The 26,986-nt window shown below is 38.2% G+C and overlaps 1 protein-coding gene across 1 annotated transcript in view; it reads left to right on the forward strand.

The window, feature by feature from the left end:
• Window positions 1–21,125, forward strand: part of GYPC (glycophorin C (Gerbich blood group)) — a 37,275-nt gene extending 16,150 nt beyond the window's left edge. The window contains exons 2-3 of the mRNA XM_065671521.1: window positions 11,733–11,783; window positions 14,173–21,125. Of these exons, the coding sequence (XP_065527593.1) occupies window positions 11,733–11,783; window positions 14,173–14,369 (248 nt within the window). The 3' untranslated portion in view covers window positions 14,370–21,125. The remainder of the gene's footprint in view (window positions 1–11,732; window positions 11,784–14,172) is intronic.
• The last annotated feature ends 5,861 nt before the right edge of the window (window positions 21,126–26,986 follow it).

Raw genomic sequence — 26,986 nt, forward strand, 5'->3', positions numbered from 1 at the left:
AATTAGTCTTATGTGTTCCTGCTGTCTATCTGTCTGCTTAATCACCTGTTCATCCTTCGCTTCCCATCAAGAACTTTTGGATCCACTGACCAGTTTCAACCAGATTTGAAAGAGAGTCAGAAGCCTGAGAAATTATTATCATTCTCCAAGTTGTATGAAAGTCGTCATGTGTCTGCAGAGGCATTCAAGTGATCAGTACCACAAAAAGGACTGCTTATTAGGAGCAGAAATTAAACAGTAATGGCTGGGGTTTATTTTCCCTAATTATAACTCCAGAAAGCTAGGCTTCTAATCTAAGATGGTATTCTAGGTTTGCTTCTTGATTATCAGAAGAGAAATTCCCATCCTATCCACCAGGATTCATCACATCTCTGTTCAAGCTGAATGGATCTTATTGAAGGAGGCATGCCAGAACAGAACGGAATATTGAACAGAGTATCAAATAGAATGTTGAGTAGAATATCAAGTAGAATATCAAGTAGTATATAGAATAGTTGGAAGGGACCTACAACAATCATCTAGGCTAACTGCCAACTACTGTCCTCTCTGGAGCACCTATGGAGACAGATAGATAACACAGACTCCTTTCCACCAGCTAAATATCTCACCAGGCTGGTTATTAGCTTTCCACCTGTGTGGAAACATTCACATTTTGTTAAGAGAGAGGAATATTAGTAATGAGTTGTTAATGAATCTCACAACAATAAAAGCCCCATAGTGAAAAACAGTTAGTATATGGCATCAATGAAGGTTTTCATGCTTTGCTCTGTTAATGTGCTGAATATGCTATTTGTCAAATAATGCCAGACAACTGTCCAAAAATAATAAGCAAGCAAGACTTTTTTCTCTTTCTTCCTCCTCCTTTTAACAACTATTGCACAATCTGTCTTGAATTGCTCAGATTAATGATAGATGGCAAAGACGTTTTGCTAAAATTGCTCAACTGAATTCAGACAGCTTGGAGTGATACCTAAATGTGTTTCAGATAATAAAATGGGCTTTGTCTTTTTAAATGGAGCAAATAAGCAAAAGAAATCTGCATATTTATTGCAGAATTCTCGAAAAAGGAGAAATATTGTTGCCCTGAGCTACTATTTGCCTTGCAAGTTTCTAAGGTGTTTCAATATGGTTTATTTTCTTTGTTTAATATGCTCAATGTTTAGAGCATTTGCAAGATTGTTTCCACTACAGATATCTCCATTAATAATATTAACCTCATCAGTGCGTCAGGAAAGATCTGTGTCCCTGAAGAGCATATGCTAAACATCCTGACATTTCCACTTGCATTGCTTAGTAGACGGTGCCTTAGGCAAGCACTGGTATATGAGCTAGATGTAGCTGGATACTATTCATATCAAACAAGCTGGGGGACGAGCACAGATAGCTCCTGTTTCCAAGAGCTGTCACCTGTCAGACTGCTTTGCTACAAAATACTGGTGGTAGGAATGAGACATAAAGAAGCCTGCCCATGTTTATACTTTCCTAAGGTTAGTAGTCTGGCACTACATTCTTTGCATTGTAAGGAGATCTTTGTGCCTAACTGCAGGTTCCAGGTGATTTCTAGATGACATTATCTGTAGTTTGATCATATCAGCAGTAATTTAAACACAGGGTCAAGCTTCTTCATCTCAAAACAAGAAACAGACATTTATCAGCTTTAATGGAGTAATTGCCGTGTTTGGTCCCTTGTGTGTCAGCGATCATTAAAACAAGTTTTCTGCAAGCAACAGAGCCAGTGAAACACTCTTGCTTTTGAATTTACATCTCTTCTGCTTCAATCCCACTGCCAGCATGTGCTGACTCTCTCACATAGCAGCTCTCCATGGGTTGGGGAAGCATTTTCCTGCAGCTCCTTGGGATCTACGTGCAGCATGACTGGACAGCATGTGGTGACTGGAGAACCCACTGCTGTTAAACAGAGCTCAAAATTGCTGAGCCCTCACTGCCTTTCCTCCACTGCTGAGCTGCTCTAATTTCCCTTTTCTCTCCAGCCTACCTTTTTTTTTTTTCCATGAAAATTAAGGCAAAGTACTTATCTTTGCCTGCTCTTCCTTTAAAAACAGTTGGAGTTGAATAATGGAGTCAAAACTTGAAAAGGTTACAAAGACAGTCAGGCACACAGTAGGAACAGAGAAAATCAGTGCAAAATTGCTGCTGAATTTATTTGATGGAAATATTTCAAATACTAACAGTTCAGTATGTCTTAGGGGAATTAATTTAAGTAATCTTGAATAGTTGCACATTCACATAAAAAGTGTGTTTTAAATGTAAACTAAACCCTAATTTTAAGAAGATATTAAGTTCATAAAATCAAGCACAGCAACATTAAGAAACACAAAGATCACCTTATCATGTGATGACACAGTCAAAAGGCCTGAGAGTCAGAACTGAGACTGGTAGTCCTGTTAGGTACAAATTAAAAGCATGTCTTTGTAAATAATTCCATGAAGCTTAGCAGTTAAATTGTCTTACTACATCATATAACTATTTATGCAAGGAGTTGGGAAAGAATTGTCACGTCCTTCAAGACCTCTTGGCTTCTGGCTTTCCAATGAGAGGTTCTGGTTCAAATTTTTATGCTTATGTTTCTAACTTGTGAAGTTTAAATCAGCAAGGTATACGTCTTTCATGCACTGTTTCTCAAGAATAGCAAAGTATCTTTTACAGGTTGTCAAATGGGCTTTTAGTGTGTATGTAGTTAGGTCCTTTGGTTACCTATGATCATTTGCAACATTTGCAATGGTTAATAATTAAGCACCTGACCCTTTCCATTCAGCTTTCATCTCAGTCAATGAGGAAATGGCTGATTTGTTCCCATTTTGATTCAGCAAAAACTGACTAGAGCTTGAAATTGTTGACTTTGGAGAAAAGTCAGGCAGAAATTATTTGGCAGATTCCCTGGATATTTAGTGTTTCTTTCAAACCTTCACAATTAAAAAGCTCTCAAAGAAGTACTCTCTTGATGAAGAAGTGGAAGGTGGGAGGAGGAGGGGCATATGCTCCAAAACGTCCTGATCATGCACTGTAGCTTATGGATTGATTCATACTCCATTTGTCACTCCTTCTTTAATGAAGCAATATCAGGTCAATTTAGTTTCCCCAGCAAGATGTTGAACATTTGTAGCATGAGCAGACTTTGATGGTTGTGGAGCAAAAATGTAAATGATGACCTGGTTACATTAGCGTATTTCCATGGAAAAGTAAGAAACTTTTTCCCAGTGATACGATTATAAACATGAGGTAGACAAAACAGGTCACAACTTGCAAGTTGCCACATGCAGCATTTTTTTAAAGAAATTAAACCTTCCGGGTCCACAAACTTCATGCACCTTTTTACCGTAAGAAGGCAGCATTTGCTCTTCAGACACCAAGCAGCTTTCCCATAAGAGCACAATAAAACCCAGACACTCTACATGAGCAGCAAGACCACCGCTGGGTGGACCTTGATGGTTTCCCACATCCCATCTCTAAAAACAAGATTTCTGCATCATCCCGCTTGCTCAGGAGCTCCAGTGTCAGGGAGGCAGCTCCTTTCTCTAATTTCTCCTCTGCTCTAGGTTTCCTCTGCTGGCCCTGAAACATTCTCCTCCTTCTTGATGCTGTAAGCATCCTTCGGAATTAGTTTGGCAATTTTTTACTGTATATATGCGTCAGTGTGAATACATGCAACACTTTAAATATCTGTTACCAGTGGCAACATGGGCCTACAATAAGCTCTCTTTCAAGTTCTATGCTGAATGGGAGCTTTAAGGCTGTAACTTTATAGTACTTCTAAGGGGGAATTGCTAATTTAGTGCTCTTACTGAATGCAGTTTGCTTAATTGCCATCAGAATAGGTGGTTGGTAGGCAGCTACCCTGAGCAAAGGCACTAAAGTACTTTAATGCATGTCTCTAATAAGTGAAAATAATAATAATTAAAAATGCATGTGGCTCATCAAACTTGAAAGAGTAATTTGTGGGGTGGTGGTTCTTTGGAGGAGAAAGAAAAGTTTGATTTTACTAAAAACCTGTGGGGGTTTTAGATTATGTAACCATTTAAAACATAATTTCCATCGATTTTTAAAGGGTTTTTTTTTCCATTGTGAAATATAGAATATCTGATCAGTTTGGAAAGATCATTATTATTTTCACCTGAAATAATTTCCTAAATTTCATGAAAATTTTCTCATTTTCTCTCTTACTATTAAGGGGTAGCACATGATTATTTTTCACAAGCTGACTTGTCTCTGTCTCTGATTTCGCACAAGACCCCAGTGTAATTTGGTATCACAAAAGAAGGAGGAGCTGTGTAAGCAAAGCCATTACTCCCTCAAACATTGTAAAACATGATTTCTCTGATTTGCTTTATAACATTAAAATAGTACCAAAATACATTGCTGACAATATATGCCAGAACCAAATGACAACTGCTGAAATTATTTGGCAATTTTGATCTAATTAATCTAATTTGATAATGCCTTTTTACCCTCACTATATTACAAAGTGTGAAAAAACTTGAATAGACCTTTATTTTCATTGAATGAAACCGGATTTTGTCTTCTCAGAATTAACAACAAAATAATCAGCCCAGAAAGCCAACCATATCCTGGGCTGCATCAAAAGGAGCGTGACCAACAGGTTGAAGGAGGTGATCCTGCCCCTCTGCTCTTGTGAGACCTCACCTGGAGTATTGTGTGCAGTTCTGGTGTCCTCAACACAAAAAGGACATGGAACTGTTGGAACAAGTCCAGAGGAGGGCCACGAGTATGATCAGGGGACTGGAGCACCTCCCGTATGAAGACAGGCTGAGAAAGTTGGGGCTGTTCAGCCTGGAGAAGAGAAGGCTGAGTGGGGACCTCATAGCAGCCTTCCAGTATCTGAAGGGGGCCTATAGGGATGCTGGAGAGGGACTCTTCATCAGGGACTGTAGTGACAGGACAAGAGGTAATGGGTTAAAACTTAAACAGGGGAAGTTTAGATTGGATATAAGGAGGAAATTCTTTCCTGTTAGGGTGGTGAGGCACTGGAATATGTTGCCCAGGGAGGTTGTGAGTGCTCCATCCCTGGTAGTGTTCAAGGCCAGGTTGGATGAAGCCTTGTGTGGGATGGTTTAGTGTGAGGTGTCCCTGCCCATGGCAGGGGGGTTGGAACTAGATGATCTTGAGGTCCTTTCCAACCCTAACTATTCTATGATTCTACTTGGTAACTAGAATAGCAAGAGGATTGGGCTCAGTGCATTTTAATTTTTGTAGATACTTTTAATCTGCATGATTTACCTTATATTTGGAGCACAGTCCATTTACTTACCCAAAACATCATGTGCTTGTTCTGGTTGAATGTCACCATTGTTGTCTTTATAATAAATGGAATCCAAATTATTCTTTCTGTTTTCCAGATTGACAGATGAGAAACTACTCCTTAATTTTAAAGAATAGCCTTGTTGTGTTTCATTTGTAATGGGAGATGGTGATGGCTTTTTCAGCAGGATGTACCAAATTTATGTGCTCAGGCTGGTGACCCTTTGGGTTAAGATATGCCAGCTCTGGCAGGGCACTGCACACTTACTGGCAAACATTAAAATAGGTAATGACTTTCTTTTAATCCAGAAAGACCTCAGTGAGATTCATCTGATGTCGTAACACCGGCCAGAGAGCAGCTTGAGCAACTAACGTGTTTTTGATATGAAGTTTTCAGAAGTTGGCTCAACTAATTTTTACACATGCTGCTGCAGTGAACCAGTTCTAACTATGGCTTGTAAATTAAATCAGTGTGTTAAGGTTAATAGATTCATGATTTGCTCATGAATGCAGTGTGTTGGCAAGGAACAAGCATAAACCAAAGGGCAAGGAGGACATACCACAGTTGCATAAACAGTGGAGATTTTAAGACTTCATTAGTTCTTCCATACTAAATGTGTTGTAAGAAAAGTCTTGTATCAGTGACGAACAATAGGGACACATCAAGACAGCTGAGAGGAATGGTTACTGCAGAAAAGCATACAAAGAAGAAAAAGAGCCCCTGACAAAGGAATGGTTATGATAAAAACATTTTTATATACATAGTATTAAGAAATAAACATTGCAAGTATTGTAGGAAAGCTTTTTAACAATTGCAAAAGCTTCCTCGAGGACTCTGTATATTCCTCAATACCCTCAGAAGTTTATAATGATTTACTGAAACTAAATACCCTACTATCATCTTTAGTGGAAACAAATGGATCAGTGATGAGTGTTTCGAAACTCCACCTATTGTTTTTTACAACAGGCAATCTCCCTTTAAAATTACAGCTTTTTTAAAATAAGGCAACATTAATATGGTATGTTGTGTTAGGTCAATTGATACAAGACAAAATCAGACAATAATTTATTAGACTCAGTATTACTGAGTAAACTGTACCTCATTAGTTTCCAGTTATACTTAAAGCTCTCTTTTAAATGTGCAAATGTATGAAAGAACGATCAAAACCGAGGCAAAATACTCTGAATTTCATCTATATCTGGCCTGAATTGTGAACTAGATGTTATTCAGTTCAAACACTTCCCTTCTTTACTAGAAATGCACAGATAAATAGTACTAATATATAAGACAAAGCCATTAAATATTTAATAGTTGAATTTTAAAGACACATTTCAGTCTACAGACTGCTTACACAACAGTTCCTGCAACAACACACTGAATATGTGAGGTCGTTCTGCAAAATATCCATGGATACTAATACAAGGTTGGGTTGTTCTTCACCTGGAAAAGTCCCATTAGTAGCAGTGTTTTTCATAAGGTGGTTTAGGTGAGCTGATTAAAGGTGAAAGCTTACATTGTGCTTCTTAGTCTGCACTCCTGGGAAAGCCCTAAGAAGGAAATGACTGCCCTAAGGAGTTCAGTTCATCATACACAGAGATCGAATGAATTTCAAGTACTTCTTACGCAATGAACAGGCACATGAAGAGAGAAAATGGGTTGCCCAAGAAAACACTTAGAGACCTACTTGAGTGCAATTTAGCAGCCAAGGCTTCATCTAGATTGTAACCACAAGCAGGCAGCAATGGAGCAGCGTGGTGAGAATTGGCTTAGGTTGCCAAGAATCAAAAGCCTAAGCTTATGGGTAGGAAAATCCTGAAAGGCAGGAGCAGTGCTGCCTGACTGATGTTGAATGGCTTTGAGAACCGTGTTGTAAAAGCTGTTTGTCATACATAGATATATGTATACTCACTCAGTTTGATTCACTGACACCCAATCAAAAAAGCAGTATCACCCACAGCTGCAATGCAATTGTGACAAGGTGAGTTGTAATCTCAGGCTTTTTCTTCTATATTCAACACTACTTAGCAGTAAGCACTTGTCCAGCTCTAGTTTGGAGCTTTATCTTAGGAAATGAGAGAGACATGGAGAAGTTTGGAGTAAGGTCTATGTTATTCCATCAAATTGCCCTCACAGATTAATTATACAGCAGAGATGTGGTAGTTTGTACCAGTAGATTAGATCTATACTGTAGGATGATTCCCATGCATGCATATCAAATGTGCCAAATGGTGATCCCTTTGCAGGTAAAGTTTTCCTTTTATGCCTTTTACATGTGTAAGTCTGTAACAAGCAAACATGTAGGTACTTAAATTGCTAACTACAATGCTGACTGTAAAACTGCAAAGGATGCAACTACCAGACTTTTTTCAGGAAACTCCTGTAGCTGGTGAAAACAATGACTGAAAAATAAGAAAGCTTGAACCTCTCTGTAAGTTTATCCTATGTCACTGACAGTAGCAACAGAAGCACATTAAGGTATTGCTTTCTTCAAGTAGCAGGATCTAAAACCTGTACTTTCTATGCTGGATGGAAGAAAGTATTCTGGGAACAGATATGCTCTTTCCCATCACCGTGTAAGCTGAATGGCTTGTCAGTTTGGATGTTTTAACATGGTTATACTTCTAAAGTAGCTCAGAGATGTGTCTCGCATTTTTACTAGGAGTCTCATAATATAATGTGCTCCTTGAAGACCTGTTTTCTGGTGCTGCAACATCATGCCAAAATCTCAGTTTTATCTACAAAGTGGATTTTGTCTTTGGTGTTGTAGAAAAGGGCTGGAAAGTAAGACTTGAATGAAGCTTAGATGTGAAAGAAAGAGCAAATAAAAAAAGTTTTATTTTAGAGCCACTGTCATAATTTTGGAGCAGAAAGTGACTTATGGCTTTTAGTGGCTCAGACTTGTAATTTAGAGAACAAAATAAATCATTACAAGTGCTCGGAGAAGTGCATAGCAAAACGAGGAGAGTGCTGTACCTCAAACAATTTCACTGCTGGACCTGCTGCTTTTGAACAAGTGCCTCCCAGCCAAAATTGAATGGAATCAGTTTAAACTAAGCAAAAAACTTATCAAAATTAATAAAAGTCAAGTCTTATTGGAAAATTTCACTTGGAGGAGGTGGTTTAACAAATTTACCAATAAATTTAGCAGGAAAACTCACCACTGGCTACATTAACATAAAAGCTAGTTGTGCTGGCTTTTCAACTTTGAAGTGCAAAGCCAGTATTTAAGTCAGGAATACTCCTGGGGCTTTCAGAGGCCTCTGCCTTCTCAGCATGATTTGATTGATGAGAATGAGACAGGTAGCAGCTGTGTTCTATTGAAAAATTCCTTATCTGTAATTTTATAGGCAGAACTGGAATTTGATGAATTTTAGGTCATGGCACAAAGGCATTTCTTTCCCTTCATTTTTGGCTTTTAGAAACATACTTTCCAACAACAGGCAATTTGATTTGTATGTTCTATTCTTGATTTAGCCAACTCATTCTGATGGCCAGAGATTTTATGAAAAACAAGTTTTCCCACAATCTTCCAATTTCTGTGTGTCACGGTAACCAATGGCACTAAATAACAACACTGTCTAAACACTTTCGGGACCAGATTGTAGCTGTATACAAGGGCCAGTATAACAGTGAAAGGATGTTTTGCAAGGGCAATTTAGCAGCAGATAGTATTAAAGATATCCTTGAAACAAAGTAAAATAACTATAACAGGTACAACAGCAGTTACTGAAACAGACCTCTGAGTGCTCTGTATGCAAAAAAACAAAATAAAGAAGGTACAGCCATTGCTCAGCTAAGAATTCCTCAAGTATGTGAATATCTTTTCTGCCTCAGAAAGTGAAGATTCAGTCCTATAGTAGTAATGAAGCGTATTCTCACACAGACAGAGCTGAATTTTAAAGAGACCATGCTGAGGTTCCTGGCCAGGCGTGGATTTCCATCTGGATAAGGAGATGTCTCCCTCCTGATCTGCGTGATGGCTTCATTTCATGAACACATGCCTTGAATTTTCCTCAGTCATGTTTCGTGAAGGGTAATACTAATCGAATCTTGAATCTTGAATGACACTGATACTTTCACCCACTGCCTAGCAATATCATGATGTTGCCATGAATCACATAGCTGGTTTTGGACAGTGTAATTTCAGAGACTGTGAGACAGGCAATGAGGGTCCCTCTCTCCTCTCCATTATGACTGCTCCAACCCTGGAAACTTCTGGTCATTGGTGGTAGCTGCAGTGTTCTAGCATTCTGGATGTTGCAGCAAAAGACCATATGGGAGGACAGTAAGCCTGTTCCATGGTCAAAAGTTGATACACAAAGAAGTCAGACTCTCATGTTTGCAGTAAAATGGGAACAGTGTTAGATGGTTGCTGAATGGCATTGCATCATCAGCTTAACAGATCAGTGCCAACTACATGATGGCTCTAGATGGGTCTAGCTTTCTTCTGAAAACTTAGAAAGAACAGTATGAAAATGAAAACTTTCCTGCAAGTGTTGATACTGGAATACATTATCAAAAAGCATTGTGGTGGCAAGTAGTAGAGATAAGGCACTTGCTTTTTGTTATCTGAATCTGAGAGGCACCTGGGAACAACAGGAAAGACCAGAGAGTTACTTGCATACATTTTATAATTAAAGGGATAATGATGTGATCTGGAATTAATGTTTGGAAGTTACGTGGCTAGGGAAGCACTTTAGAATTCACACCTTCGAGTATTTGATGGCTGTAGAGGAGCCTGCTTTTCTAGCATGCCTCATATATTTGGTGTATGAAGAAATACAGAACAGTCTGACCTTGAAGAAATTAATCTCTTCTGAGGCACATGGGTTTTGAATGGATGTAGACATAATTAGAAATTTTAAATTACACAAGGCATGCTCAATCTTTCCATCAGTGCATAGCAGGAACAAAACATAGGAAGGATCTCTGTGGGAGAAAAAAGTACTCCTACTTTCTACAAAAAACATCTCCGATATTTGGGAAGAGGGAATTCTTTGAATCTCAGCTCTTCTTAGCTACTGCAGTTTGATAAAAGAGACTGTACATGAGTAAGGAGAAAGCTGCTGATAGTGTCTTGTCCGTGCATCATGTGTCACAGATTTAGCAAAAGGAGAGCCAGATATCAGTCATAGTACCACTGCTGAATTTATAGAAAGTTTTGGAATTAATATTTTTACCTTTTCTAGAGAAAAATGCTAATTCCAAATATTTCTATAGATTTTCACTGTGTTTACCAAAAGGAAAAAAAAAGAATCACGTAAAGCTGTTTGTTTGTTTGAAAACCAGTATTGTGTAGAATTGTATAAATAACACAATAATAAATTAAGAAAAGAGTATCCTGTCATAAAGCTAGAATGGAAAAACTCCAAGAATTCATCACCTTAGACATCCACATAATTCAGGACTAAGTGGGCTGATACCAACAGCATGAAACAAAGAACAAAAACAAGATCAGAATTGTACCCTGATCAAGCAAGGGGGAGCTACTGAAGACGTGTCTTTATGAATTTACTTTTACTTAAGGTCTATATCAAATAATATGGAAAGAAAAATCCTCACTGTTTTTTAGATTTTTTTCCTCTCCTCTTCAAAACACTTTGGCTATTCATTATTGGTTTGGATATTCTTAGTAAGTGCTAAAACTAAGAACAAATCTAATTTGAATTCTAACTGTTCTTTCAGAAGCTTACAACTTTTCAGACCAAATTCTTCTTGAAAAAATGTTTTCAGGTACTTCTATTCTGCATTTAAATTTCAAAGGTGGGTTTTGTTTGGGTTTTTGGGGGGGTTTGTTGTTTTTTTTTTTTTTTGTAAATTATAATCCAGTAAAAAATGTAATTCAATTTAGCAGCAGCAAATTCAGACTTACTCTAAATGGGGACCCTGTTTTATACCACATACATAACACGCTGATCTTGATTTCAAACCTAAGTTTAAAAGAAAACAAATGCTAAGATTAAAACCAGGATATTGCAGATAAATAAAGTACTAATTGAAATCAATACAGCCAGATTAATTCGCATCAAATCAAGATCCGGACTATACTCTGAAGAGCCACAAATGGGAAAATAAATAGGCACCAACATTTTCTCCCCAAAACTACCCTTCTGAGAGTAATCGCAGTACCTAAACACTCTTAATTTAATCATTCACTGGAGGATGTTACAGGTAAGTGCTCATAATAAACAGTAGGTGTTTCCCTGAGGGCCATGATAGCTTGCACAATGTGCTAGCTATTTATTTTCCAGTGTTATGGTGACAGTAAACTGTTACAGTACAGCTAACTCTAATGAGAAGTTTCATAAATGTCTTTTGCTAATAAGAGATCTTGTTTAAATTCTGAGTTTCAGAGGTTAAAATAATTCAGCACCACCAGTACAGTCACTGCTGTTACATATGATCCAATTCCTCTTTCTTTAATTAACTTTTATATGTTCTAATCTATTTATAGATGGAGACATTGAGAGCCCCACAGCTGGAGCAGATGTGGCTGTTCTTGGAGGTAAGTAGCAGACCGTACTAAGCATTACCATTAGAATTAAAACAGCGGGTTGGTTGATTTCTTGCATTTTGCAAAACCCCTCCTTTGCTGACAAGACAACAGGAGTAGCACAATTAGAGTTAATTAGGCCAGTGGGAAATCTGCTCCCAGAAGGGGCTATTGGCAAGATAACGAGATGAGATAATGAGCATAAACCATACAGTGAGCAGTACCACCCCATCCATTCCCAATTTTAGGACAAAATGTTTTGCAGTCCAGCAGCAAAGTCAGACTCTGATATTCTTCATTATTCACTGGGCCAAAATTGTCATTTAATACAGGACTGGTATAGCACTTTTGATTTGAGCCATGCTAGCTCATACCAACTGACCCTTTATTGAAGCAGAACATACTACAGTGAATTTTCTGGTGTTCTATTAAAGCTCTCTCATGCATTTAAACTAAATACAGTTGTCAGAATAAATGAACAAAGCCATGTTCAAGGAGAGAACCTTTTTATTTTTATTGTGTTTGTTCATTTCCATACTAACGCAATAATTTCAGTCATTCACAAGGGGGTACACCATTCATTAGTGCAAATTGGTGAGGTTCTGCTATATTTCCCTCAGGTCCCATCTCCTGTAACTTTAATTTTAGCTTTCCATGAACAAGTAGCAGGTAAATTGATTTGTATTTAGTCCCTTAGGCTTATTAATATTGTTCTATATCCAAAGCCTATTAAAGCCTCTTGTGTCAAGGGATACCAGTGAGGTCCTAAAGACTGATGAAGCCCCCACTGCAACTATTATTCTAAACCTAAAGTTCTTTGTATTAGCAATTTCATTTCTGCCAGCAGTAACTTCACTTTCCAGAACCAAGAACATGAAAATCTGTGGTAAAACATTGCAGGCATATTTTTTTAGAGAGTTATCATTTTTATTTACTCCATTAATATTCTGTCCATTCCTATGTTTTGATGACAATAGGGTATTCCCACTCAGTTTACTGATGCTGATAAATCTAAAGCTTTAGAGATACCAACTCCTGCCACAAATCTTGAACACAGGGGAGAGCAGAGAGATACTGTCTGCATAACCCTCATTGTCTCTGCACAATAGTAAACATTTCCAGGGAGCAATTTGTCTGATCAAGCATAAGAATTCAATTCTAGAAGAGGAATCACCCTGCACACACACACACCATCCACTGACAGCGGAGGAAGCCCAAGGTAACTCAGATGAAGTTTCCTGAGCTGTAGATGCCTACAATAAATCAAATGAATTCCTACCTATTGCATCATCATAGCAGCTTCATACTCCACAAATGGGATTTTCCTAGGAATGTCCTTTTCTGGTGTGTTTTATTATGTATTTCATTAATGTATGGTTTACTCCTGTAGTCATGTGAATATAGAATCAGTTCAGTGTAATGTATAGAGTCACAGCTAAAGTGTTTATAAGCACATCCCAGTTGTATGCAGTGTTAAAAAAATGAAAACCACACAAATTCAATAAACTTCAAAATATTTCATTTATTTTCAGGATCCTTAAACTGAACAATTTGATGGGGAAGGAAGGGGATACAGCTTGTAATTTTTTGGATTTGTCAGGGGTGCCACTCTTTTATGGACACCTTTCACAGTAGAACAGGAAAAAAAGAAAGGACTCTGGAAAGCAAGGACACACAATGCTCTCTGCACAGCCACTTCTGGAACTCGCATTTACTTCACTACGAGTGCTTCCATTCACTATTTAGGCCTATGCGCGTGTGAGTTACCTACAGAAATTTTTGGCCAGTCAACACATTTCTAGTAATTAGCCTTGGTCCAGGAGATAGGAAGGATCTACCCAGAATCCCTTCCTCCTCCCAGGTGTCACTTCCACATTCATTACAATCAGACTTTCTTAATTAGAGCACAGCATGAAATGGCAGCTTGCAAATACAGAACAGTACTGAAGTCACCTGGCTCCTGCTGTTTGTTGAATGTCTCCTAAGAAATACATAATGCCCTGTACCTCCCCTGAAATTGAGTACACCTGTGGAGACAGGGTTGGGTTGCCTGCAAACTCTCCTCGATATATGTTACAGAAGGATGAAAGAAATCTATTGGGTTTTCTTTATGTTCTCTTATTTCCCCTCATTTTGTAATGAATTTTTTAGTGAGTTCAACCAAAGCAAGCCATTGATTTGAAGAAAGCTAGCAAGAATTTGATTTGCATTCCTGCAGTATCTATATCCCATTTTGTTTTATCAGTGTCAGATTCTGTTCTGACTTTGGCCACTGCAACATGCAGATGTTTATGATATGTAGGCTTTTCCTTATCAAGTAATTCAAGTTGTGATGCCTGGCTGTGAGATGCTGCTTGTATTTTATTACTGGGAATACAATTAACTGGTCTCCTTCTTCTAGGTGTGATTGCTGCAGTAGTATTTGTCCTCATCTGCCTGCTGGTAGTGATGGTCCGGTACATGTATAGACATAAGGGCACCTACCACACAAATGAGGCAAAAGGAACTGAGTTTGCTGAAAGTGCAGATGCTGCTTTGAAAAATGACCCCACTCTTCAGGAAGCAGTGGATGAAAGCAAAAAGGAATATTTCATCTGAGAGGCAAGGATTTCCATGAAGACTTCCCCAAGGGAATCAGTCAGAAATGCTACATCAACAGAAGTGCTAAGAGATGGATAATATGAGGATACAGGCAAGCATTCTAGTTGAAAAGTATCTCGAAAAGTATCTCTTTACTTTTTGTTGTCACTGGGGTGTTTCTTTTCCTCTACCAGTGAAGAACTAAATGCCAGATACTTGCCTGTAGATTTTATTAGCAGCACAGCTTGTCACAGTTGAAATCAATATCAGATAAGAAGAAACAATATCTCAGTATGAATGATACACCAAAACCAGATAAAGATAGCAAATGTCAAGCCTTACAAGTTAATGATGCATCCTATGCTGATATGCTACTACCTGAAATTGAATTTCAAATGGTCACAGAACAAACATTAAACTAGATAAAGCTGATGTAGCTGGAACAAAAATAGCTTTGTAGACCAGATATCTTACTCTCCCCTTAAATGTGCAATTTTTTTGGCACAGAAGAGTCTGTTTTGTTTGTTTGAGGATTTAGATTGGGATTTTTTTTTTTTTTTTGAAGTTTATATGTATAAAAATCAAAGACACTTCAAAGAAATAAAACTGTTGGAAAGCATGGAAAAGGTAATAATGAAGGATTTATTTCTTGCAGCTTGAGAACTGCAAAATGTTGGAATTTGCAATGTGGTATGTAATATTCAGTAGACTTACAAATATGATTCTAATTCGTTGGTATTGTCCCTGCATGCGTGCATAAATAGGTAGATATTAAAATGTAAAACATCCTGGTTTGAGCAGGCCTTTTGAGATGATGAAGCTCAGCTAGATATTTTCATGTAAGATATTTTTGCCTGAGTATTTATTTATTTAATTTGCATTGGAAAATTCTCTTGAATGCCCGCCAGCAGGATTTTGGATTTTTGCAGGGAGAGGAATTAAGTTCTGGTGCAGATACTGATACATTTGTCACAAATGCAACCAGAACTACAAAGAAGCTTGTTGATCTGCATCCCACTGGTTTGTATTGATGTCTCTCTCTGTATGGCTTCTGTATGTCCTTTACATTCTGCTAGATAATTCAATTACACTGACCATCGATGCTTTATTATAAATAAATGATTAGTTTATCACACAAAAAGATTATATTCCTCGTCTGAGAATCAACAGTGATGAGTTCCTTTATCCCATTAAGTTGGCTTCCTAATTGAAGAACACAGTTAGCTCCAGAAGTAGGATAATTGTTCTTTGCACCTGCTCATCCCCAGCTGTGATGGTGCCCTGAACTGCTGAAAATAGAGGTGGAGAAATACAAGATAACAGATAAGACACTGATGAGCTCTGCTCAGCTCAGTATGATTTTTCCCATGTTTTGCCTTCTATATGGGTATATATAAAGTCATCTACAGCTGTGCTTTTGAGACATTGTTGCTGATCACTTGTACTCGCTTCTCTGCACCAAAGCTGGGAAAGCTTCTGGACTCCAATATTTATTATGGACACTGGCCACAAGAATGCTGTAAGAGAAGACAGATATGAACAAGAAAAGACTCTTGAGAACCCAAGTGAAGAAATGGGATATTTTTGCTTTCAATCACAATCTCAGTCTTTTCTCGGTACCTGAATGATATGGAATCAGAATTATTCTTAGAATCTTAAATCCCGCATTTGCATTTTTACCAAAGAATACCAATATTGTGCCAAATCTACTAAATGCTTAAGATATGTTTTATAAGAACCATTGTACAACCACATAATATTCTGTGACTAGTGCAGTGTAAAATGCACAAAACCCAGCACTTGCAGAGCTCAAATATTTTGCTATTATGTACTTGCTTCCTTCTAAGATACGTTAATATTTTACTCTTTTTACTATTTTTGAAAAAGGAATCTGGTTTTATCTTTCTAGCACAAGCATTAGAGAAATGCAGTAATCTTAGCTGTAAGACTGAGTTTTTAAAACTGAAAACCCCTGACCCACCAGTTCAATAAAAATGTAAATATTTCCTCTGAGAGAAGGTGAATGGGGTGAATTGATTTCTGCTGCATCTCCCACAGAAGTCAGGGGAACACCAAAAATCTTTCCTCCAGTGATAGCAGGACCTATAATCAGCCTTTTGTCCCCTATCATATACTCAGAACCATGTAATAATACTTTGGCTGTTAAAGAAAATTGACTTCAGAGGAAGGTGTGCGGACATGGGGAATAAATTCCTTCCTCTCTCCCCAGTCATAAAATTCTGGTTTTCGCAACTTGAGCTTGCTGATTATAATTAGACAGCTTTGTCATACCTGAAACAAAGGAGAACCTGAATTAGTGTCTCTTTTAGGGTGTGGGGGAGTCTTTTAATTGTGAGGCGAACTCAGACAGACTAGCTGTCCACATTGTAACTATAGAGGCCAGATTTTCTAGTGGTACAATGGGAATTCAGTGGAGCTCAGCCAATCCTTACTAGTTCAGTCAACACCAGGCTTTGTGACATTGCCTCCCCTAAATCCGAACTGAATGCAACTACTGGTCTTTGGCTATATCCCTTCTTGATAGCTTAATTAAATCTCTTTATCCCATTTTCCCTATTCATCTAGGCTGACAAACAGTCCAAGCATATAGCAACAGTTTTCGTATTGGTAATGAGCCACTTTGAATGTTTGCAGAGCAGTGACTCTGGCAAGAGCTATAGTTTCAATTAGATTTTGGTTGTTTTCCCTTTTCAAAGTGTCCTTTTGAGTCCCAGGGGTTTGAATATTTAGAAATAACTCAAGAACACTGAACAGAGAGAAGAGATGGTGTGTGAAGATTTTCTGTTTATTTGGTTTTTTAAGGACAAATTTTGTTTTGCAATGGGGAAAGCTCATGACATCTGATGACTGGCAAACTCTAATGGCCTCAACCTGCTATATTTTACTCATACAGTAACTCTACTGTCTTGAGTCATTCAATTTTAATTGTAAAAGGAGTGAAGTACAAACTTCCTATAACCTTCAGGACTAATCCTTCTGAAAGCAACATGCTGTGCTATAACAAACATTATGTACAATGCTGAGACATCTCAATTGGCAGCCATAACTTTTCATCACTGATGATTAAATAAGTTTTACAATTCCTGAATTGTAAAACTTCCTGAATAAGAGAATTAAGGAAACAGTTTGTTTCCCCCCACCCCATACTTTTATCCAAGGTCCTTCCACTGCAGTGGCTTGTTGGCCTGCCACTTGCTGGTGCTCCATTTCCTCAACTGTGACTGCCATTTTTGCTTGCAGTCCACCAGGCTCCCATCTGGATGCCTATTGCCTTCACTATGGCAAAGGATTGGCCATTTACCTATGTATTTATCTATCTATTTTTATCAATAAAGTTACACTGTTGCCTTAACATTTGGAACTCAATTTCTTCTAATTTTTGGGACATACCTGCACAGTCTTCCTCTGCACAAAAATGAGCGCTTGACAGTCTCAGTCCCTGTAGCAGCATTACAGTTCAGCAGAGTAATTCTGCCCAAAAGCAGTCAGCCCAAATGTGTATCTGGCCACACATTACTGGATCTGTTACACAGTTTTTTCTAGTGCTTGGCCTCTATCATTCCAGGTTTTCCTGAGGTCCAATGTGCCATTGCACATTAATTCAATCCTAAGGAGGATTTATTCATCTACTACTCAAGGTGACTATATATATTTTATTTTCTGTTTTAGAACAGCAAGACCAAATTGCTTTGAGGGACTATTAAAAATAGTACCATAAGATCCCTCAGAACATCAACATAGATTTTTCTCTGAAATAAAATCTAGGGATCACTGGGGGAATACCAGGACAGGAGAATATAAAGGATTGTTCCTTCTCAGCAAGGAAACTAGATAAGGTGCTGAAACATTTATAGTTGCAGGATAAGTAGGATAGCACCACTAGCTACAGCCTGCAAGGTTTCCTCACAGAGTACAGGAAACACTAAGACAAGATTTAAATCAGTAAAAAGACAGAGATACAGAGTAGGAGAAGGTAATTAGATGCCAATAGAGATGAAAGCAGTTTTTCATCAAACAAAATAGATATTGCTGTTTGGAGAAATCAAAGCATATTTGCTGAAGGTAACTGCTGACAACAAATTTCTTTGAATTATATGAGGTGTTTGAATTCCTTGCATGTGCAAGCCCAATCAAAAAATGCTGGTAAATACAGACCAGAAGAGTACCCACGATAAATGTATTAAGAGCTGTTTATTGCATTTACTAAAATCTCTCTGTTTTTCACATACAAAAGCTTTGTATGTTTAGAAAACGCAAAAGCTTCACAGCAGCAGTTAGTATAAAACAGAAAACTAAGGAGCCCTTGAGCAAGCAATAAACACACATCTGATGTCTGGAAACTTAGGTAGCTAAAAAAGGAAGCTAATGATATAAAAGAAAAACATATCTGGTGAGTAAATATTCCAACCATCTTACAAAGAAATTAAATGTTTGTAGTAGTAGAGGTTCAAGATGGTAATATTGTCAGTGACCGGAAATAAGGAATCCTTATTCTACACAACTGTTCCTTGTGTGGTCGGGGTAAAATTGATTCAGCAGGACAAGAATTCTACTGACTATAGATATCCTTCCTGAAAAAAATTGTATTCTTACCCACGTCAGAAAGAAGCACACTATATTAATAAAGTAGAAATCTTTATAAGTGCTGATCCTTCAACATAACCTCTTACTTTCACACCATTTTTCTGTTGTTTCAAACTTATGTATGATAGAAAGTATCTGATATGTTGTATTAAAGTCTATTTGAATTGCAGCATTGCTATGACAAAAAATAGAGAATACAGAATGTTCAAAGCTTACTGCTGATTGTATGTTAAAACTGACGATGTTTGTATTTACCAAAGCTATTAATATACTGATGGTGTAAATCTACTATATTTGAATAGAAAAAAAAAGCTAAAATATGAAGAAAAAAAACACTTTATAATTAAAGTTGTCATTTTCTGCATTTAGGAGACTGTTCTCATATTTTTGTTATCTTTTAAAATACCACGAACTTTCAGAATTGCCAGTTATGTTGTTTTCATAAGAATATAGATCAAAAAGGAATAGTCAGCTAGAATTTTTCTTAATAGAGCATGCAAACCCTAAATGAAGTACTGCTGCTTTCTGCATTAAAAAAAGCAAGAGAAACTTTTGATAGATCTAAGGAGTCATGCTTCAAATAAATTCAAACAATAATTCTCTCTGAAGGAACATCACTCTATGGATGCCAGTGTGAACCTGTACACAGGTATAACAGCTATTATCTGTACACAGTATCTATATACTATCTAATACACAAATGTTATCTAAGGCAAGGTGTTCGTAAAAATTCTGGGCAGGTTTATAAACATCTAATGGGTATTTACTGACGGATGGCCTGCCTTCTGCCCAACTGCTACCAAATGTGAACACTTCTGCTTTGTTCTTAGTGCTTTCCATACAATTTCTCTTTTACTTAATATTCAGAAGATATGCCTAGTATAACATGTATTGCAATAGAATCATAGAATCATTTAGGTTGGAAAAGACTTTTAAGATCATTGAATCCAACCATTAAAAACCTTGTCTCTTTTTTCAAAATTGTTGCTATCAGTGAGAAAAAAAAAAAGTAGGTCTTTAAGTTATATGCTATTGGGTCAAAATGATGTCTCCAAATGGTGAAAACCTGGAGGGTACCAGAAGAACAGTGAATAATCTAAGTTTTAATATCCAGTGGAGAAGTTGTTGGTAAGAACAGGTCTTCCAAAGAGCCTTTCATGCGTCATAGAACTGATGCATAGGACTGTTTGCAGGTCAGCAGTAATGGTTCATTAGCAATGTTCTTGTTGGGAAGACAAGCAGAGAGATAAGACTATGCAGTAGATCCTCCATTATTAGCCAGCACACTCAGAAATTTGACCTTGACTTCATACAACATCTGACAATGTGATTCATTGTTATTGGAGGTGCTTCAGCAGCTGAAATCTGTGATGACTTTTACTGTTACCAGTGCCACTGCATGACACGTAATTCCACTTTTGCTGTGAGCTAATGAAACATGTTAGGACCAAATTAATCCTTTACTTATGACCAGTATCTGAAAGGCTTATAGCAGGAACAAAGAGCTGAGTAAAGGAAAAAATACCAAATAAAAGAAAGTATGTAAAAATAAGAGTTTTCAGCAAAAGCACCATCACATAGAAACACTTTACACATACATATGATTTGCTCCACACCTCTTCTATCATCAGTGTTGAACCTGAAGCCTCATTACTGCCTCAATATCTAAAGCCTTTTGACTGCACTGAGAAGGAAAAGGGTCCAGACCTTGCAGTAATGAACCTGCTTCACGGCAAAGATTTTGATTAACATTTTTATTTCAGCTTAAAAAAAAAAAAAAAAAACAACAAACCCCTAAACCTTTTGCCAGTCTTGCTAGGGCAACATGTAGAGAGGTTTCCGTATTTGTGATGTTTGGTTAATGACCAGGAAGACCTGAGTGGGCACTCATTTTTCCAGTACCTTGGAAAGAAAGTATTTAATCTCCCTGAGGGATTGCTAGCAGATTCACTTGGAAGCCCTTCTCAGTGTGACATATGGGTATGCTAATAAAATGAAACTCAACACCACATTCTTGGTTGCTGGGAACAATCATCTTTATTCATTCCAGCACCTAATGGATTGATCAATAGTATTTTAATAAAGCCTGCTGTAAGTAATATTTAACTCAAATAAGATTTTGTATTGTATTTCGATTAAATTACACTTTCTGATGTTCTTTACTGTCAATTTCTGCTTTGCTCTTCATTCATACATTTTTGTTTCATAAATGCATGTGTGACTCTCAGGGCTCTCCATACCTTTTCTAATATTCCCATAATATTACTCAGAAATACTGCCTCATGCTCAGAAATTCTACAGAGCTGAAATATTTCCATTCCCTTCTGTTCAGCCTCAGCACAACTTACCTAGCAGAACAGAAGTTGAAGAATCAGAGAGATTATTACATCTTCCAGTTTTCTGGTAAAGGATAAAGACTGTTGTTCCATGAAGGGAGCTCAGGACTCTCTCAGTCTTTCTTCTTGCATGACATGAATGATGCTTCTGACACCAGGAGTAGAATGAAAAATGAAAAGCACAGTGCAGAATCAAGAACAAGATGATTCCTCTGAACAGCAAAGTGCTGAACACTTGCCAAAAGTTAAGCCACAAGAATTAGTTATAGAGACTTGTGCCCAGCCCCCAAAGAATTATTTTTCTTACTCATCACATTCAGTACCTCTCTCCCTTTCTTCCCCCCCCCCAAAAAAAAAAAATACCTGTCAACTGTGTTTAATTTTAACCAGAACTCTCACCTCTGCAGCTTCACTAACTGCAATGAAAAATGAATTACAGGCCGAAGGAGAAGAGCAAATAGTTCAGGATCTGATTACAGAAGAGCAAATAGTTCAGGATCAGATTACTTTAAACCTTACCTGACCTTCCAAGTCAGCTTACTCACTGTCCCACACGGAGGTATAAGTTACACGGACTTTGAAAGCCTGTCCCAGTTTTTTCACTTTTGCCCCAGCCCTTTAGGCCTAAGTTTTTGTCCTTACTTGGCGTAGAATCATGAAGTTTCTTATTTGATTTGGGATGACATTTTCAAAGATCCAGGTCTTCACAGGAGACAGGGGATTGTTGTTGGCTTGGTTCTGTTGGGATTTTTTTTCTCACAAAAATCCTTAGAACTTGATAAAAGATTTTTGTCAAACACCATTCAGTAAGGAATTTTGATAAGGAAGTTAATGAAGGTCATGTTCCCAAAGAATGTCAGCCTTCCTATGCAAAGCAGGGTGACATTTTATTCTATTTAAAAAATTTAAAAAAATTTAAAAGAAAGCACTACTTGAATGTTGTTCTCAGGTGGACAAAAAAATACCTTTCCTGTAAACCAATTTCTTGGCCAAAGTTGAATTGTTATTGAATTAAAAAATTCACCTCTTAACTCCTTCTAATTGTCTCCTCTCTGCAATAAAGAACAAATAAATAACCAGTCTGAGGAAAAATCATCTTTAATCAAACAGATGAATAAGAGGTCATTATTCACTAAAACTATTTTTTTCCCAGCAGTTCTGCACTGTACAGTAAAATTTGTTAACATTGCACAAAGTAACATTTTTTTTTCATCTTGCCTCTGCAGTAACGTTTGTGGAATGTGCTTGTATCATTTTATCTAATAAACAGTTTTCCCTTGCAGGGTCTTCCCAGGTCTTGCCTCCTCTCTTTATGTTCATTGGGTTAAGGCAGAGCTGGGAAAATACATATAATCGTTCACTGCCTATTTCTGAGTCCAGGAAGCAGTTCATATCTTTCAAGGGCTATGGATTTGGTTTATTAGTATTATTATGGAAAACTAACCCCCTGAGAAAATGCTGTTGTCCTAGGTTTAGCAGTAGCAGTCAGTTTTTCTCCTTCTTAGTAGCTGGTGCAGCTCTGTGTTTTGACTTTCGGCCTGGGAACAGAGCTGATAACACCGATTGTTTTTAATTGTTGCTCAGTAATGTTTACCCTGACTAAGGACTTTCTGAGTCTCATGCTCTGCCAGGGAGGAGGGAAAGCCGGGAGGAGGCAGAGGCAGGACACCTGACCCAAACTAGCCAAAGAGGTATTCCATACTACAGCACATCATGCCCAGGATGTAACGGAGAGGGACCTGGAAGGGCTAGGGACTGCAGGGTTGGACGAGGTATTGGTCGGTGCTCGGTTGGGTGGGGTGGGGGGAGTTATTGGTCGGCTGGTGTTGAGGTGTTGTATTCTTTCCTCTTGTTATTTCCTTTATCATTATTATCATTGGCGGTAGCAGCAGTGATTTGTGTTATACCTTAGCTACTAAACTGCTCTTATCTCAACCCGTGGGAGTTACATTCTTTTCAATTCTCCTCTCCGTCCCTCCGGGAGTAGAGGGAGGGAAAGGGGGGGGGGGGGGGGGGGGGTGTGAGTGGACGAGCTGTGTGGCTGGGTTTAAACCACGACAGCTGTACAGTTTCTTAAAATTGTATATTTAACACGTATCTCTGTAGTCATGATCTAGGCTATCTGCAAGAACATATCCTTGGTTTTTATTTAGTAACAATCTTACATTTTCCAACATTGTCTTCTTCATGTTCTTGCTGTGAGTGCAAGTTTCAGACTATTCCTTCAGTCTTAACTCTCAGCCAATATTTTTCCAGAAAGCCTGAGAAAATTACAGCATCATCTATCACTACAAGGTTGCAGAAGGATGCAGCTGGGTCAGGGTAGTAGCAGGCAGTATGTGAGATATCCATTTCATTTTAGTTGGCATAGTCAAAGCTGACTTTGTCTTTCCTAACTTAAATTGGTTCTGAACAAAAATAGAAAACTCTTTGGATTCTGTATGAAAACAAAAAAATCTCCTATATCTCAGTCAACGCTCAATTATTCCTAACAGTAACAAGTCTGGTGCTTTATTGTCTTCCACAAAGGTGAAGACTTTTCCTGTGGTTATACAGGCTGGTACTTTAAAAACCACTGGTCATAAAGAGAACTGAAATTGTGACTGTTACAGTTAAAAGCAGAAGCTTCTTCAGATTTAGCAAAGCAACTAAAAGCTTCCAGCTGAGAGACTGGTGCCTCTCTCACATCCTTAGTTGGTCAGGAATATCTAATACACAAGAGGTGTATGGGCATAAGCATGCAATGGGATAGCTTAGAAAAAATACAAGTGACTTTTACACTTCTTTGTCCACTAGATCATGATATACGCTCAGCGAGTATCCCTTTTCAATAAAACAGAAATTTTAGTTCTCTCTGCCCCAGCAACAAGTTGGCATGAATATTCTGTCCCATTTCCACTAGAAAAAAAGGTTTTAGGAGCTGTACAATATCTTATAGACAATAGAGTGGCACCACAAGCCTATGAGTTAAGGAGCAGAAAAAGACTTCCCCAAAAGAGCAATTACATTTGCCCATTTCAGTTTATTTGCTTAGCAAAGCTCATTAAAATAAAAATGATGCATTGCCTGAGAATTATAAAGAAAAGAATGAGTATTTGAAAGATGTATTTGAAGCAAATATTTAATTGGATGAAATAGTTAAGTGTAAGAGTGACAGAGCACTGGAACAGGTTGCCCAGGGGGGTTGTGGAGTCTCCTACACTGGAGATATTCAAGGCCCGCCTGGACAAGTTCCTGTGTGATGTACTGTAGGTTACCCTGCTCTTGCAGGGGGGTTGGACTAGATGATCTTTTTAGGTCCCTTCCAACCCTTGGGATTCTGTGATTCTGTAGGCTTATTTTTCAGTGATTTCTTGAGTAATAAGGAGCCATAACTCCTATAAAAAGTATTTCCCATATGAAAAATTCACGGTTAGTCAAAAGCAGTTGATATGCATTGTCAGTACTGCAGAGCTCAAGAGTTAAGGCCACTTGCCAAGGCGAAATATTTATCATCTGGCAAACGCTTGGGGCCATAAGATTGACTTTCAAGCAAACTGGGATAGTTGTGATTTCTCAGTCCTTTCAGTTAAGGACACTGGAATGAGGGAAGTCTGTAAAGAAATCAAGGATAAAAGCAAACAGCCAGGTCAAGAAGTCTCTGAGGTTAGTTACTCAGGGTAAGTTGGACAAGTTGGCACTTCTCAGCCAAAAATAGCAGTAGAGCCTACAATGAACTGGGAAAGCAGGAGTGAGGGACTCCTTTAGTCCTGACAGCAAGGCCTCTGAGTGTACCTTCATTTGCCCTGGGACTTTAATAAAGTAGATAAAGTAGGGGTTTTGTGGGCTTGGGGGAGTTGGTTGTGGTTTTTTTTTGGGGGGGGGGGGTGTTATTTTTTTGTTTGGGTTTTGTGGGGTTTTTTTTATTCTGGGGTTTGGTTTCTTTTCAGCAGTATAGCTTAGCTGGTGAAATTCCTGATAGGAGTAAAATAATCTCTCAAGAATACATAGCCTTCTTCTCCAGAAGGGCATACACAGCTGCTAGGATGTAGGACATTTACATGTCCATTCATTGTCTTGTCAGTGACTGCTGTGGCTTCTAAACCAAGTCTAATTCAAATAGCATTTCTACTTACAGGGAACACCTGAATGTAAATCAGTGGAAATAAAACGATATCCATACCTTGAGAGACAGCCAGCGTCTGCCTGTATATTTCTGCCTGTGTTTTCTAGGTTCTCTCTGATGGAGAGTGAAACAGCAATACATCTCACATGTTTTCTCTGAACGACATACCCTGCTGGCTGCATGATGTCTTGCTGAAACAACCTTTCAAACCACAGAATTTCATATCCCAGCTAACAGAAAAGGATAGCAATACAAATCATATTTCTTAACGTCTTTTGCTAAGCCCATATGAAGAATGTTAGGCTTTGCAGCACTGTACCCATTAACACCAGTGGGAACAGTATCAAGGAATGATTTGTATCCCCAGGTGCGTATGTCCTAATTTTGGATGGATCTTCTGATAGAAATACAAGCAAATGCCTCACTTAGCTTCATAAAGAGAAGTGTCTAAAATCACTTTGGCCACCCCAGACTTGCACAACTCTTCATGGCTTTTCCTCTATTTCAGAGCAGCTGCTTATACCCACTGTTACAAGAACTCCACTGCCTCACATCTCTCAGATCTGTGTGCAGTATCAATAACCTCCACATGAATATTTGCCACCAGCTTGTGAGGGCTATCAGCTGCAGAAAAAATGCTTTCCAGAAGGTCTTATCACTTCTGATAGAACCTGCAAAAAGGGACTTTGCAATAACTTTAACAATGGTTAAAAGGGGCTGCAGATGCATGTCCATGACTCACAGCTGGATCAGATGCTGTAAAAGCAGAGCAACCTGTGGGCTCAAAATGCTGTGTCGGTGGGTAAATACACAAACACATGGACCTGCAAAGGCATATGAGCTCTACCATGGTAACTTGGGAACCATGGAAAGTGAACACATATTGCCTAGCACCTGTGCTGTGTAAATACAACCATATACTTCTGATTCAAGAGCAGCCTGGCCACAAAGGCAGGCTGAATTAACCCAGCCCTATCTGTGGTTGTTCAAACTCAGTTACAACATAGTCTGAGAGAAATCTCTTTTGGCAGCTGAGTCAGATAAGAGTAGGAATTGATGGTTGTCACTCACTCTGAAAATCAAGCCCTGGATCTCACAAATATTTTATCACTATATAATACAAAAAACCTCTCCTTGAAATTCGCTGCACCTGCACACTGCTAGGCAGAGCACAGGCAGGATCTCCCTGTAAAAGGCTGTTTCTTGTTCTTTGGATCCAGAGTTTCAGCTCAGCCTACAGGCAGCTGGGATAAATTAACACAGATCCCTTGACTTCAGTGTAGCTACTTTGACCTAGAAAACCTAAACGATGTAAATTGGTCAAGGACCAATGAACATGTTGAACATTGAGACCTGGATAAAGAACATTTATGAAAAGGCTTTAATCCAAGACTTAAAACTGAGCTGTTGGTTTGGGGTTGTTTTTTTTTTTGGTTAGCTTTCCAACAGCGATTTATGTTGTAATAGGTATATTGGATAATTGAAATGACCTCAAACACAACAAAAAACCAGCATCTCTGAAAGCAGAGGGATCTAATCCTTTCTAAATTAAATTGTCATAGTTTTAATTTTGCATAACTGATACTTTT

Source organism: Lathamus discolor, chromosome 3, assembly GCF_037157495.1.
Source record: "Lathamus discolor isolate bLatDis1 chromosome 3, bLatDis1.hap1, whole genome shotgun sequence".
Taxonomy (NCBI): Eukaryota; Metazoa; Chordata; class Aves; order Psittaciformes; family Psittacidae; genus Lathamus; species Lathamus discolor.